At 50.9% G+C, this 13,160-nt stretch overlaps 1 protein-coding gene across 2 annotated transcripts in view; it reads left to right on the forward strand.

Annotated features, from left to right (window-relative positions):
* Window positions 1–13,160, forward strand: part of rbl2 (retinoblastoma-like 2 (p130)) — a 40,954-nt gene extending 27,794 nt beyond the window's left edge. Inside the window, exons 8-22 of one of the 2 annotated variants that reach the window (XM_072386778.1) lie at window positions 893–1,064; window positions 1,146–1,309; window positions 1,390–1,502; window positions 1,571–1,674; window positions 4,169–4,306; window positions 4,398–4,562; window positions 4,708–4,819; window positions 4,889–5,128; window positions 5,196–5,374; window positions 5,696–5,872; window positions 6,148–6,219; window positions 6,295–6,394; window positions 6,611–6,834; window positions 8,493–8,666; window positions 12,471–13,160. In XM_072386778.1, the coding sequence (XP_072242879.1) occupies window positions 893–1,064; window positions 1,146–1,309; window positions 1,390–1,502; window positions 1,571–1,674; window positions 4,169–4,306; window positions 4,398–4,562; window positions 4,708–4,819; window positions 4,889–5,128; window positions 5,196–5,374; window positions 5,696–5,872; window positions 6,148–6,219; window positions 6,295–6,394; window positions 6,611–6,834; window positions 8,493–8,666; window positions 12,471–12,650 (2,314 nt within the window). In that variant the 3' untranslated portion in view covers window positions 12,651–13,160. Of the gene's footprint in view, window positions 1–892; window positions 1,310–1,389; window positions 1,503–1,570; window positions 1,675–4,168; window positions 4,307–4,397; window positions 4,563–4,707; window positions 4,820–4,888; window positions 5,129–5,195; window positions 5,375–5,695; window positions 5,873–6,147; window positions 6,220–6,294; window positions 6,395–6,610; window positions 6,835–8,492; window positions 8,667–12,470 lie in introns of both variants that reach the window. The other variant, XM_072386777.1, reaches the window with a different exon arrangement.

Genomic DNA, 13,160 nt, shown 5'->3' on the forward strand with positions numbered 1-13,160 from the left:
CCTCTCTGACTCCACCCTCTCTGCTCTGCCCTCTCTGGCTCCGCCCTCTCTGCTCCGCCCTCTCTGCTCTGCCCTCTCTGACTCCGCCCTCTCTGCTCTGCCCTCTCTGCTCTGCCCTCTCTGACTCCGCCCTCTCTGACTCCACCCTCTCTGCTCTGCCCTCTCTGACTCCGCCCTCTCTGGCTCCGCCCTCTCTGCTCCGCCCTCTCTGCTCTGCCCTGTCTGACTCCGCCCTCTCTGCTCTGCCCTCTCTGCTCTGCCCTGTCTGCTCTGCCCTCTGACTCCGCCCTCTCTGACTCCGCCCTCTCTGACTCCGCCCTCTCTGCTCTGCCCTCTCTGACTCCACCCTCTCTGACCCCGCCCTCTCTGCCCTGCCCTCTCTGACTCCGCCCTCTCTGACTCCGCCCTCTCTGCTCTGCCCTCTCTGACTCCGCCCTCTCTGACTCCGCCCTCTCTGCTCCGCCCTCTCTAACTCCGCCCTCTCTGCTCCGCCCTCTCTGACTCCGCCCTCTCTGCTCTGCCCTCTGTGACTCCGCCCTCTCTGCTCCGCCCTTTCTGACTCCGCCCTTTCTGACTCCGCCCTCTCTGACTCCGCCCTCTCTGACTTCGCCCTCTCTGCTCTGCCCTCTCTGCTCCGCCCTCTCTGACTCCGCCCTCTCTGCTCCGCCCTTTCTGACTCCGCCCTCTCTGACTCCGCCCTCTGTGACTCCGCCCTCTCTGACTCCGCCCTCTCTGCTCTGCCCTCTCTGCTCTGCCCTCTCTGACTCCGCCCTCTCTGCTCTGCCCTCTGTGACTCCGCCCTCTCTGACTCCGCCCTCTCTGCTCCGCCCTCTCTGACTCCGCCCTCTCTGCTCCGCCCTCTCTGGCTCCGCCCTCTCTGCTCCGCCCTCAGACAGTCGCTCAGTCGCCTCTATGAGGAACACGTTCTTGCCACCGGCAGCCTGGACGAGAGGATCTTCACCGGGGAGGGGGCCAACGAGGACATCGGTACCCAGGGGCCCTGCCTGAGTGAGGGGGCGGAGAACCAGGGCAGCGCCACCTTCAGGCTGCACGCCAGCCTCACCGTGAGTCTCACTTCCTGCTCGCTCTCCCTCTGCTCCGCCCTCTTCTGTCACCGTGACGACCTGCCGTCTCTCCGTCCCCAGGCCTCGGCTCTGAAGGTCTCCACCCCTCTGACGGGGAGGAAGTACATCCAGGAGGTCCGGCTGGCGTCTCCGCTGTCGTCCGCCATGAAGAGCGTCGGGCGCCTTCACACGCTGCTGTCGGGGACCCAGCAGGGGCCGAGCGCCAAGCTGACGGAGACGCTGCGGTACGTTTCTGGATCCTTCGGTCAGCGCAGAAATGAAACTCCTGTATTCTTACTGACTTTTTACCGCCTTGTTGTCCCAGTGGCTGTGCCAGAGACCCCAGTGATGTCATCAGTCAGCGCCTGAAGGACATGTTCGAGGTGTACTCGCACCGTTACGAGGACAGCGGCGCCGACGGCCGGGGGATGGGCAAAGGTGCGACACGGCGTCAGCATACAGCTGATCTGCGGTCTGTAAATGTATTAATGAGGTTGTTCTCACAGACATGGCGGTGAAGTACTTCCACCTGGCGGAGGCGCTCTACTACAGGATCCTGGAGTCTATCATAGAGAGGGAGAAGATGATCCTGGGAGACGCCGACCTGTCTGTGAGTATCCGGCGCTGCAGGCTTCAGACCATCGTGGGGGGGTGTCAGCCCTACATTTACCTGGCAGACAGAATCCAGGGCGCGCTGTTTATCTCTTACACCTGGTGGGGGGGGGGTGTCAGCCCTACATTTACCTGGCAGGCAGAATCCAGGGCGCACTGTTTATCTCTTACACTTGGTGGGGGGGTGTCAGCCCTACATTTACCTGGCAGGCAGAATCCAGGGCGCACTGTTTATCTCTTACACCTGGTGGGGGGTGTCAGCCCTACATTTACCTGGCAGGCAGAATCCAGGGCGCACTGTTTATCTCTTACACCTGGTGGGGGGGTGTCAGCCCTACATTTACCTGGCAGGCAGAATCCAGGGCTCACTCTTTATCTCTTACACCCGGTGGGGGGGTGTCAGCCCTACATTTACCTGGCAGGCAGAATCCAGGGCTCACTGTTTATCTCTTACACCTGGTGGGGGGGTGTCAGCCCTACATTTACCTGGCAGGCAGAATCCAGGGCGCACTGTTTATCTCTTACACCTGGTGGGGGGGTGTCAGCCCTACATTTACCTGGCAGGCAGAATCCAGGGCGCGCTGTTTATCTCTTACACCTGGTGGGGGGGTGTCAGCCCTACATTTACCTGGCAGGCAGAATCCAGGGCGCACTGTTTATCTCTTACACCTGGTGGGGGGGGTGTCAGCCCTACATTTACCTGGCAGGCAGAATCCAGGGCGCACTGTTTATCTCTTACACCTGGTGGGGGGTGTCAGCCCTACATTTACCTGGCAGGCAGAATCCAGGGCGCACTGTTTATCTCTTACACCTGGTGGGGGGTGTCAGCCCTACATTTACCTGGCAGGCAGAATCCAGGGCGCACTGTTTATCTCTTACACCTGGTGGGGGGTGTCAGCCCTACATTTACCTGGCAGGCAGAATCCAGGGCGCACTGTTTATCTCTTACACTTGGGGGGGGGGGGGGTGTCAGCCCTACATTTACCTGGCAGGCAGAATCCAGGGCGCGCTGTTTATCTCTTACACCTGGGGGGGGGGGGGGTGTCAGCCCTACATTTACCTGGCAGGCAGAATCCAGGGCGCACTGTTTATCTCTTACACCTGGTGGGGGGTGTCAGCCCTACATTTACCTGGCAGGCAGAATCCAGGGCGCACTGTTTATCTCTTACACCTGGTGGGGGGTGTCAGCCCTACATTTACCTGGCAGGCAGAATCCAGGGCGCACTGTTTATCTCTTACACCTGGTGGGGGGTGTCAGCCCTACATTTACCTGGCAGGCAGAATCCAGGGCGCACTGTTTATCTCTTACACCTATGGTTTTCCTGTTTCTCTTTTTTGGCACTTAACTACTCCTGCAATCTTTCACCGATTTCAACAATTTTGGTATCAAAACGTTCAGTTCCTTCAGGAGATTTATGCTTTGACTTTTGGTGTTGATATCTTTTATACTTTTTAAACTATTTAACTTTTAATTCAAATTTTCCCGTCATTCAAATGAATGTAAATTTCTTTCAACTCTTCAAAAACTTCCTCCTCTTTCCAACCCAACTAGTTCAACATACATTCAGCTGGAGACACCATTCAAACTTTAAAATGTTCACACGACATTCAGCTATTACCAAATGATTCAGCTTTTTCAAATATTAAGCCAATTCTGAAATATTACAGCTTAAAAAACATGAACATTTTTGCTCCTTCTTGATTTTTATGAATGAAAAAATTAGAGTGGCACACTGATCATTTTAACTTTTTCTGATTTTCAAACAAATGCCTCTAACTTTCATGCTGTTTAACTCAGACAAACAAATTATACCTTAAAATGTAGGTACACTTGTCCTCTTTCAGCTGATGTACTAAAGAGCTCACATTTACAGAATTTCAGCTATGAGCCTTGAAGCCAGAGAAACCTTTCAATTTCTCTCACTAACTCCAATGGAAACTTGGTCTGACGCCAGAGACAGGTTCAACTGTGTTCAACTCGCTGCCGTTTAAATTTTTTTCACTCCATTGAAATAAAAACTACATTGCCGCGTTCCTCCAAGCCTTCTGCTTCTTACGGTCTTCAAATTATTTTCCTCGCTCTTCCAGTTTTCTCACAGGAGGTCATAGTATCCAAAAAAGCCTTATCTGCAGGTTATACAGGGAGAGAGTTGTTTACAAACATTCCTGTCACTGATGACATCATTGATGACATCACTCTCTGCAGTATATTACACTGAAGCCATTTTAACTATTACTCACTTGATTTCTGCTAAATTTTCACTAGATTCAGCTTTTTGAGCATGTTCAACTAATCCCATTCAACTTAAAAAGCATTCTCACAGCTGTTTTCACAGCTTTTTCTAGTTTTATTTGTTTTTTTTCACACAGACCAAACAAAACTGACCCTGCAGCTACTTTTCCAGCAAAGCTCCGGATTAGTGGCAGAAATATTAACCAAAATAAAGCAAAGAGGAGTGAAAAACACTGGCTTATGTGGCTCACTGTTGCAGTGCATTCTGGAGCAGGATGTCTTCCACCGCTCCCTGCTGGCCTGCTGCCTGGAGATCGTCACCTTCTCCTACAGACCTCCGGGAGATTTCCCCACCGTGATCAGAACCTTCCAGCTCCCCGCGTACCACTTCTATAAGGTACCGGTCCGACCCGACCCATCATAACTGAGGCAGTTTCTATGAATGAAGCCCGGGAAGAAGCCTTTATTGGCTGGTTGTGTGTGAGCAGGTGATTGAGGTGTTGGTGCGGGCGGAGCAGGGTCTGTTTCGGGAGGTGGTGAAGCACCTGAACCAGGTGGAGGAGCAGGTTCTGGAGAGTCTGGCTTGGACCGGCGACTCCCCGCTGTGGCAGAGCCTCCGTGCAGCCAAAGACCGCGTCCCTTCCTGTCAGCAGGTACAGTTCACAACACTGCCCCCTGCAGGTCACCTGCTGTAAAAACACAAGAAATTCACATTTTAAAGCCATTTTTTAATAAAGAAGCTGCAGATTCAGCTTTCTTCTGTCTCGGGGGCTCATGGCTCCTCTGGGTGGGTTTCAGGTGATGCCTCCTCAGTACCTGGAACAGAACGATGACATCAGCGCGGCCGGCGGCGTCCCTCAGACACCCGTCAGCCACGGCGCCGAGCTCAGCTCCAGCAGCACCATGAAAGGTGAGTCGTGTCCTGTTCGCCTGAACATCAGTGCATCCATCCCATAATAACGCCCTCCACCTGCTGCAGGTGTCTCCCCCTCCCCCACCACCCTGGTGGACAGGTACAGCTCCCCTCCGACCGGTGGGTTTCGCCGCCGGCTGTTTGTCGACCCCGTGGAGGGCGAGGCCGGCGCAGCACCGCCCTCAGTCGCCAAGACGGGCCAGAACACCATCGTCAGCTCCATCCCAGCGGGGCAGACCGTGGTCACCATGGCAACCGCCACTGTCACCGCCAACAACGGGCAGACCGTGACCATACCTGTGCAGGGTGAGGCAGGTGACACGTACGTATGACAGGTGACACTAACAGGCACTGACCTCTGACCTCTCTGCAGGGATAGCCAATGAGAGCGGAGGAATCACTTTCATCCCGGTGCAGGTGGGCGCTGCCACACTGCAGCCGCTGTCCGCCCACACCCTGACCGGCGCCCTCACCATCCAATCAGCCGTCACCAAACCCGCCGCCAAAGCCAGCCCGCCGAAGAAAGGCTCGCTGTCGCTGTTCTTCAGGAAGGTACGACCCCCGCCTGCCAGGGTCACCTGCCAGGAACACCTGCCAGGGTCACCTGCCAGGGTCACCTACCAGGGTCACCGGCCAGGGTCACCTACCAGGGTCACCTGCCAGGGTCACCGGCCAGGGTCACCTGCCAGGGACACCTGCCAGGGTCACCTGCCAGGGCCACCTGCCAGGGACACCTGTAGGGCCACCTGCCAGGGACACCTGCCAGGGCCACCTGCCAGGGACACCTGCCAGGGACACCTGCCAGGGTCACCTGCCAGGGACACCTGCCCGTGTCTGTCAGCGAGCCTCACCGTGTCACATGTCCTCCCTCAGGTGTATCACCTGGCCAGCGTCCGTCTCAGAGACCTCTGCGCCAGGCTGGACATCTCATCGGACCTGAGGAGGAAGATCTGGACGTGCTTTGAGTTTTCTCTGGTCCACTGCAGCGAGATGATGAAGGACCGCCACCTGGACCAGCTGCTCATGTGCGCCGTCTACGTCACGGCGAAGGTGCGTGCTTAGAGACGAGCTGCGGTTTACACGCGTGTTGGAAACGCGTCACGTGTGCAGGTTGAGTGAGTAAATCTGTAGGAAAAAGGTTCATTTTACCTTTGAAATTTTACCTTTTTAGTTTTTGTTCTGATGACCAGGTTGGATCAGTTTGATCTTATCAGGCAGAGGTCAGAGGTCAGAGGTCAGGGATTCTGCAGTGAAGGAATGAGCATAAACAGCAGATCCATCTTTGTTTAAAGCGGCGCCGACAGGTAACCGTTTGTTTCTGGCAGGTGACCAAGGAGGACAGGTCCTTCCAGAACATCATGAAGTGTTACCGCTCCCAGCCTCAGGCCAGCAGCAACGTAAGAGATCCAGCTGTGGCTCACCTGAACATCTGGAGCAGCAGCTGCACATACTGAGCCGTGTGTGTGTTTCAGGTCTACAGGAGTGTGCTGATCTCAGCGAGGAGGAGACGCCCGTCCGGTACCGGTGACCCAAACAAGCTGAGCTCATCTGCTGACAGCAGCCTGGATCCTGGTAAGAAAAGAGGAGAGAATGATCCCACATCAGGTGCTAGAACCTGGTGACACGAGGAGACCCATCACTGCTGGTTCTGGATGTATGTTTGCTGTGTTAAACTGACCCAAACAGCTGATGTGAAGTTCTGACCCAGTTCAGTTTGAGTCAGATGAACTGAGGAGGTTCTGATGTAGACTCTTCTATGTTCATCATGTCTCCCTGACTTCCTCCCAGCAGGTGGAGACATCAGCCCGGTTCCGATCCGCTCCAGCAGCACCTTACCGGGCCCTCAGCCCGGCAGCACCCCCTCCACCCCCACCAACAGGAGCTCCTCCTCCTCCACAGAGCGGGAAGGTGAGGAGGAGCGAGGAGACCTGATCCTCTTCTACAACAACGTCTACATCAAGCAGATGAGACACTTTGCTCTGAGATACTCGCCCAGCTCGCCCTCTGCGGGGGTACGTGCACACGCACATGCACACGTACATGCACTGCAGACCTCACACTGCTGAGGTTTGAGTTCATGAGTTTGTTTGATCTTTGGGTGACATATTAAGCCTTTTTTAAATATTCCTCCAGTCAGAAACACTCCAGCTCTATATATAGATACAGATATTTCCTCTATGGATCCCAGAGGGAAACAGGTTAGCAGTTAGCTGTAAGTTAGCAGTTAGCTGTGAGTTAGCAGTTAGCTATAAGTTAGAAGTTAGCTGTAAGTTAGCAGTTAGCTGTGAGTTAGCATTTAGCTATAAGTTAGCTGTAAGTTAGCTGTAACTTAGTAGTTAGATGTAAGTTAGCTGTTAGCTGTAAGTTAGCAGATAGCTGTAAGTTAGCAGTGAGCTGTCAGTTAGCTGTGAGTTAGCAGTTAGCTGTAAGTTAGCTTTTAGCTGTAAGTTAGCAGTTAGCTGTAAGTTAGCAGTTAGCTATAAGTTAGCTGTAACTTAGTAGTTAGCTGTAAGTTAGCAGATAGCTGTACGTTAGCAGCAGATGCTAGCAAACAATGCTTTCTCATCAACAGTAATGGACCAAGCCGGAGATGTGCACAGCGTAACTCGTAGTAATGCATGTGAACCGTTAATTACTGCGTTTAAACCTTTTGGATATATTAACCTCATTAAACAATTGTACCTGGAGACCTCCATCTTTATCAGAAACATGCTGATAATGTAACGCTAACACAGCGAGAGTGAGGAGAGGACCGGTGTTGTGTTGGAAACACACCTTAAACACAGCTGCAGGTTGTCTGAGTTACAGAACAGAACCGTGCAGCTAGAAAGCTTCAGCTAACAAAGTAATGTGGGAACAATAATGTTCATCTTTCAGAGAGGAACAGCAGTAACTCCTTAGAAGTTGGTGTATGTCATCTTCATTAGCTAAGCTGTTAGCGTTAGCTGCTGCTAAAGGAAGAAATAAATCAGTAAATAAACCATGAGGAGTTATTTCATTAGCTAAGCTGTTAGCGTTAGCTGCTGCTAAAGGAAGAAATAAATCAGTAAATAAACCATGAGGAGTTATTTCATTAGCTAAGCTGTTAGCGTTAGCTGCTGCTAAAGGAAGAAATAAATCAGTAAATAAACCATGAGGAGTTATTTCTCAGATGCTTCCATTTCCCTGCTCTGAAGTTCAGGCTCTGAGAGTTGGAACTGATCCTCTTTGTGGCTCAGTTCCTTCAGTCCAGCGTTGAACTGGACCAAGTTGTTAAAACAGTGGGATGAAAAGTGTTTGCTGCACATTCACAGTCTTTAGCTAACTCTGCTGGAACATTAGCCTCAGATATAGTTTATCCACTGGGCTCTTATATCATCTGAGGCTGCTGCTGGATGGAAGATGCATGCTCCTCAGTGCAGCTGACAGCAGAACATTTCCACCAGAAGCTGGCTTCATCCGTCCAGCAGGGTGGAGGTGAGTGGGCGGGGCTTAGCAGAGGAGGCGGAGACAACTTAAGGAGTGACGTACTTTAGAAATGAAAATCAGAACGGCTCGTTAAATGAGGAACTTTCTTTGGGGAGTTTTACACCTGCTGGTGACCTCAGACGCCCTGATATATGCTCCCTTTTTATAAATTCCCGACCCACTGTCTCCGCCTCTGAAGGTGAGCCTTTATCTCTGTGTGCAGGTGGAGTCCCCCCCCATCTGTCCATACCCCACCCTGAGGACCGGCTCTCCACGGCGGATGCTTCTGTCCAGCAGACACTCCATCTACATCTCCCCTCACAAGACAGGCCCCACCCCCTCGCCGTCATCTCCCCAGGACAGGATTTTCTACTACATCTGCAGCAGCCCCCCAAACGTGAGTTAGCGGTTAGCAAAAAGGGAACAGGAAGTTCCAAACAGGAAGTAGCTGTAACACTGGGGCAAACCCTCTGATATAAAACAGGAAGTAGCTGTAACACTGGGGCAAACCCTCTGATATAAAACAGGAAGTAGCTGTAACACTGGGGCAAACCCTCTGATATAAAACAGGAAGTAGCTGTAACACTGGGACAAACCCTCTGATATAAAACAGGAAGTAGCTGTAACACAGGGGCAAACCCTCTGATATAAAACAGGAAGTAGCTGTAACACAGGGGTAAACCCTCTGATATAAAACAGGAAGTAGCTGTAACACTGGGGCAAACCCTCTGATATAAAACAGGAAGTAGCTGTAACACAGGGGCAAACCCTCTGATATAAAACAGGAAGTAGCTGTAACACTGGGACAAACCCTCTGAGATAAAACAGGAAGTAGCTGTAACACAGGGGCAAACCCTCTGATATAAAACAGGAAGTAGCTGTAACACTGGGGCAAACCCTCTGATATAAAACAGGAAGTAGCTGTAGCACAGGGGCAAACCCTCTGATATAAAACAGGAAGTAGCTGTAACACTGGGGCAAACCCTCTGATATAAAACAGGAAGTAGCTGTAACACTGGGGCAAACCCTCTGATATAAAACAGGAAGTAACTGTAACACAGGGGCAAACCCTCTGATATAAAACAGGAAGTAGCTGTAGCACAGGGGCAAACCCTCTGATATAAAACAGGAAGTAGCTGTAGCACAGGGGCAAACCCTCTGATATAAAAGAGGAAGTAACTGTAACACAGGGGCAAACCCTCTGATATAAAAGAGGAAGTAACTGTAACACTGGGGCAAACCCTCTGATATAAAAGAGGAAGTAGCTGTAACACAGGGGCAAACCCTCTGATATAAAACAGGAAGTAGCTGTAACACTGGGGCAAACCCTCTGATATAAAACAGGAAGTAGCTGTAACACAGGGGCAAACCCTCTGATATAAAACAGGAAGTAGCTGTAACACAGGGGCAAACCCTCTGAGATAAAACAGGAAGTAGCTGTAACACTGGGACAAACCCTCTGATATAAAACAGGAAGTAGCTGTAACACTGGGGCAAACCCTCTGATATAAAACAGGAAGTAGCTGTAACACTGGGGCAAACCCTCTGATATAAAACAGGAAGTAGCTGTAACACAGGGGCAAACCCTCTGATATAAAACAGGAAGTAGCTGTAACACTGGGGCAAACCCTCTGAGATAAAACAGGAAGTAGCTGTAACACAGGGGCAAACCCTCTGATATAAAACAGGAAGTAGCTGTAACACTGGGACAAACCCTCTGATATAAAACAGGAAGTAGCTGTAACACTGGGGCAAACCCTCTGATATAAAACAGGAAGTAGCTGTAACACTGGGGCAAACCCTCTGATATAAAACAGGAAGTAGCTGTAACACAGGGGCAAACCCTCTGATATAAAACAGGAAGTAGCTGTAACACAGGGGCAAACCCTCTGATATAAAACAGGAAGTAGCTGTAACACAGGGGCAAACCCTCTGATATAAAACAGGAAGTAGCTGTAACACAGGGGCAAACCCTCTGATATAAAACAGGAAGTAGCTGTAACACAGGGGCAAACCCTCTGATATAAAACAGGAAGTAGCTGTAACACAGGGGCAAACCCTCTGATATATGTCCTTTTTCCTCTTTCCTGTTTCCTCTCTCTTGTTTCCTCTGTCCTCTGTCCTGTTTCCTCTGTCCTCTGTCCTCTGTCCTGTTTCCTCTGTCCTCTCTCTTGTTTCCTCTGTCCTCTGTCCTGTTTCCTCTGTCCTGTTTCCTTTGTCCCTTGTCCTTTTTCCTCTGTCCTGTTTCCTCTCTCTTGTTTCCTCTGTCCTCTGTCCTGTTTCCTCTGTCCCCTGTCCTGTTTCCTCTGTCCTGTTTCCTCTGTCCTCTGTCCTGTTTCCTCTGTCCTCTCTCTTGTTTCCTCTGTCCTCTCTCTTGTTTCCTCTGTCCTGTTTCCTCTGTCCTCTCTCTTGTTTCCTCTGTCCTCTGTCCTGTTTCCTCTGTCCTGTTTCCTCTGTCCTCTGTCCTGTTTCCTCTGTCCTCTCTCTTGTTTCCTCTGTCCTCCGTCCTGTTTCCTCTTTCCTGTGTCCTCTGTCCTGTTTCCTCTGTCCTGTTTCCTCTGTCCTCTCTCTTGTTTCCTCTGTCCTCTGTCCTGTTTCCTCTGTCCTGTTTCCTCTGTCCTCTGTCCTGTTTCCTCTGTCCTCTGTCCTGTTTCCTCTGTCCTCTCTCTTGTTTCCTCTGTCCTTTGTCCTGTTTCGTCTGTCCTCTGTCCTGTTTCCTCTGTCCTCTCTCTTGTTTCCTCTGTCCTCTGTCCTGTTTCCTCTGTCCTCTCTCTTGTTTCCTCTGTCCTCTGTCCTGTTTCCTCTGTCCTCTCTCTTGTTTCCTCTGTCCTCTCTCTTGTTTCCTCTGTCCTCTCTCTTGTTTCCTCTGTCCTCTCTCTTGTTTCCTCCGTCCTGTTTCCTCTCTCCTGTTTCCTCTGTCATCTGTCCTGTTTCCTCTGTCCTCGCTCTTGTTTCCTCTGTCCTCTGTCCTGTTTCCTCTGTCCTCTCTCCTGTTTCCTCTGTCCTCTGTCCTGTTTCCTCTGTCCTCTCTCTTGTTTCCTCTGTCCTCTGTCCTGTTTCCTCTGTCCTGTTTCCTCTGTCCTGTTTCCTCTGTCCTCTGTCCTGTTTCCTCTGTCCTCTGTCCTGTTTCCTCTGTCCTCTCTCTTGTTTCCTCTGTCCTTTGTCCTGTTTCGTCTGTCCTCTGTCCTGTTTCCTCTGTCCTCTCTCTTGTTTCCTCTGTCCTCTGTCCTGTTTCCTCTGTCCTCTCTCTTGTTTCCTCTGTCCTCTGTCCTGTTTCCTCTGTCCTCTCTCTTGTTTCCTCTGTCCTCTCTCTTGTTTCCTCCGTCCTGTTTCCTCTCTCCTGTTTCCTCTGTCATCTGTCCTGTTTCCTCTGTCCTCGCTCTTGTTTCCTCTGTCCTCTGTCCTGTTTCCTCTGTCCTCTGTCCTGTTTCCTCTGTCCTCTCTCCTGTTTCCTCTGTCCTCTGTCCTGTTTCCTCTGTCCTCTCTCTTGTTTCCTCTGTCCTCTCTCTTGTTTCCTCTGTCCTCTGTCCTGTTTCCTCTGTCCTCTCTCTTGTTTCCTCTGTCCTGTTTCCTCTGTCCTCTCTCTTGTTTCCTCTGTCCTGTTTCCTCTGTCCTCTCTCTTGTTTCCTCTGTCCTGTTTCCTCTGTCCTCTGTCCTGTTTCCTCTGTCCTCTCTCTTGTTTCCTCTGTCCTCTGTCCTGTTTCCTCTGTCCTCTCTCTTGTTTCCTCTGTCCTCTGTCCTGTTTCCTCTGTCCTCTGTCCTGTTTCCTCTGTCCTCTCTCTTGTTTCCTCTGTCCTGTTTCCTCTGTCCTCTGTCCTGTTTCCTCTGTCCTCTCTCCTGTTTCCTCTGTCCTCTGTCCTGTTTCCTCTGTCCTCTCTCTTGTTTCCTCTGTCCTCTCTCTTGTTTCCTCTGTCCTCTGTCCTGTTTCCTCTGTCCTCTCTCTTGTTTCCTCTGTCCTGTTTCCTCTGTCCTCTCTCTTGTTTCCTCTGTCCTGTTTCCTCTGTCCTCTCTCTTGTTTCCTCTGTCCTGTTTCCTCTGTCCTCTGTCCTGTTTCCTCTGTCCTCTCTCTTGTTTCCTCTGTCCTGTTTCCTCTGTCCTCTCTCTTGTTTCCTCTGTCCTCTGTCCTGTTTCCTCTGTCCTCTCTCTTGTTTCCTCTGTCCTGTTTCCTCTGTCCTCTGTCCTGTTTCCTCTGTCCTCGCAGCGCCTCCAGGAGATCAACAGCATGATCCGGACCGGAGAAACTCCCACCAGGAAGCGCAGCATTCCTCTGGACGACGAGACATCGCCCAAACGCATCTGTCCTGAGAACGTCTCTGCTGCGCAGACGTCTCTGTGGCGCCGCCTGCAGGACATCGCCAACGACCGCCAACATCGCAACTGACCACGCCCCCCCCCGAGCCCTCTATTGTCACCATAGTAACACACAGTCGCCATCATGGACCTGCTGACCGATCAGAGTTTGGATCAGAACTCCACTGGTTCTGTCTGTTAAACGCCTGAAGCTAACATCATTATCAGTGTTTCATTGATCATTTTATTGATTTCTGATGATGAACCCAAGAAGAAGAAGCAGCTTTTCACCTTTTTAATCAGAAACCTTCTGCATTTTAACACTTTTATGTACTCTGTTTGTATTTTTAATCCATTACGAGACATTTTACCAGTTTTTATCCTGTTATATTTAACCTTCAGTTAAAGTTCATCATGAAAAACCCAGTTTAACTTTAGACCTCCATGTTCTGCTCATCATGGTGCAGCGTGTAAATATCTGTACAGAAGAGAAACATATTTAACAGGAAGTTAAGTGCCTTCGGTTTTTACAGCTGTCAGTTTACATCCTGCTTTCTCTTGATTAGATTTATTTGACTGTAAACAAAGAAAAGATGGAATA

Source organism: Leuresthes tenuis, unplaced genomic scaffold (assembly GCF_036924035.1).
Source record: "Leuresthes tenuis unplaced genomic scaffold, fLeuTen1.0.hap1 SCAF_5, whole genome shotgun sequence".
In the NCBI taxonomy this organism is placed as follows: Eukaryota; Metazoa; Chordata; class Actinopteri; order Atheriniformes; family Atherinopsidae; genus Leuresthes; species Leuresthes tenuis.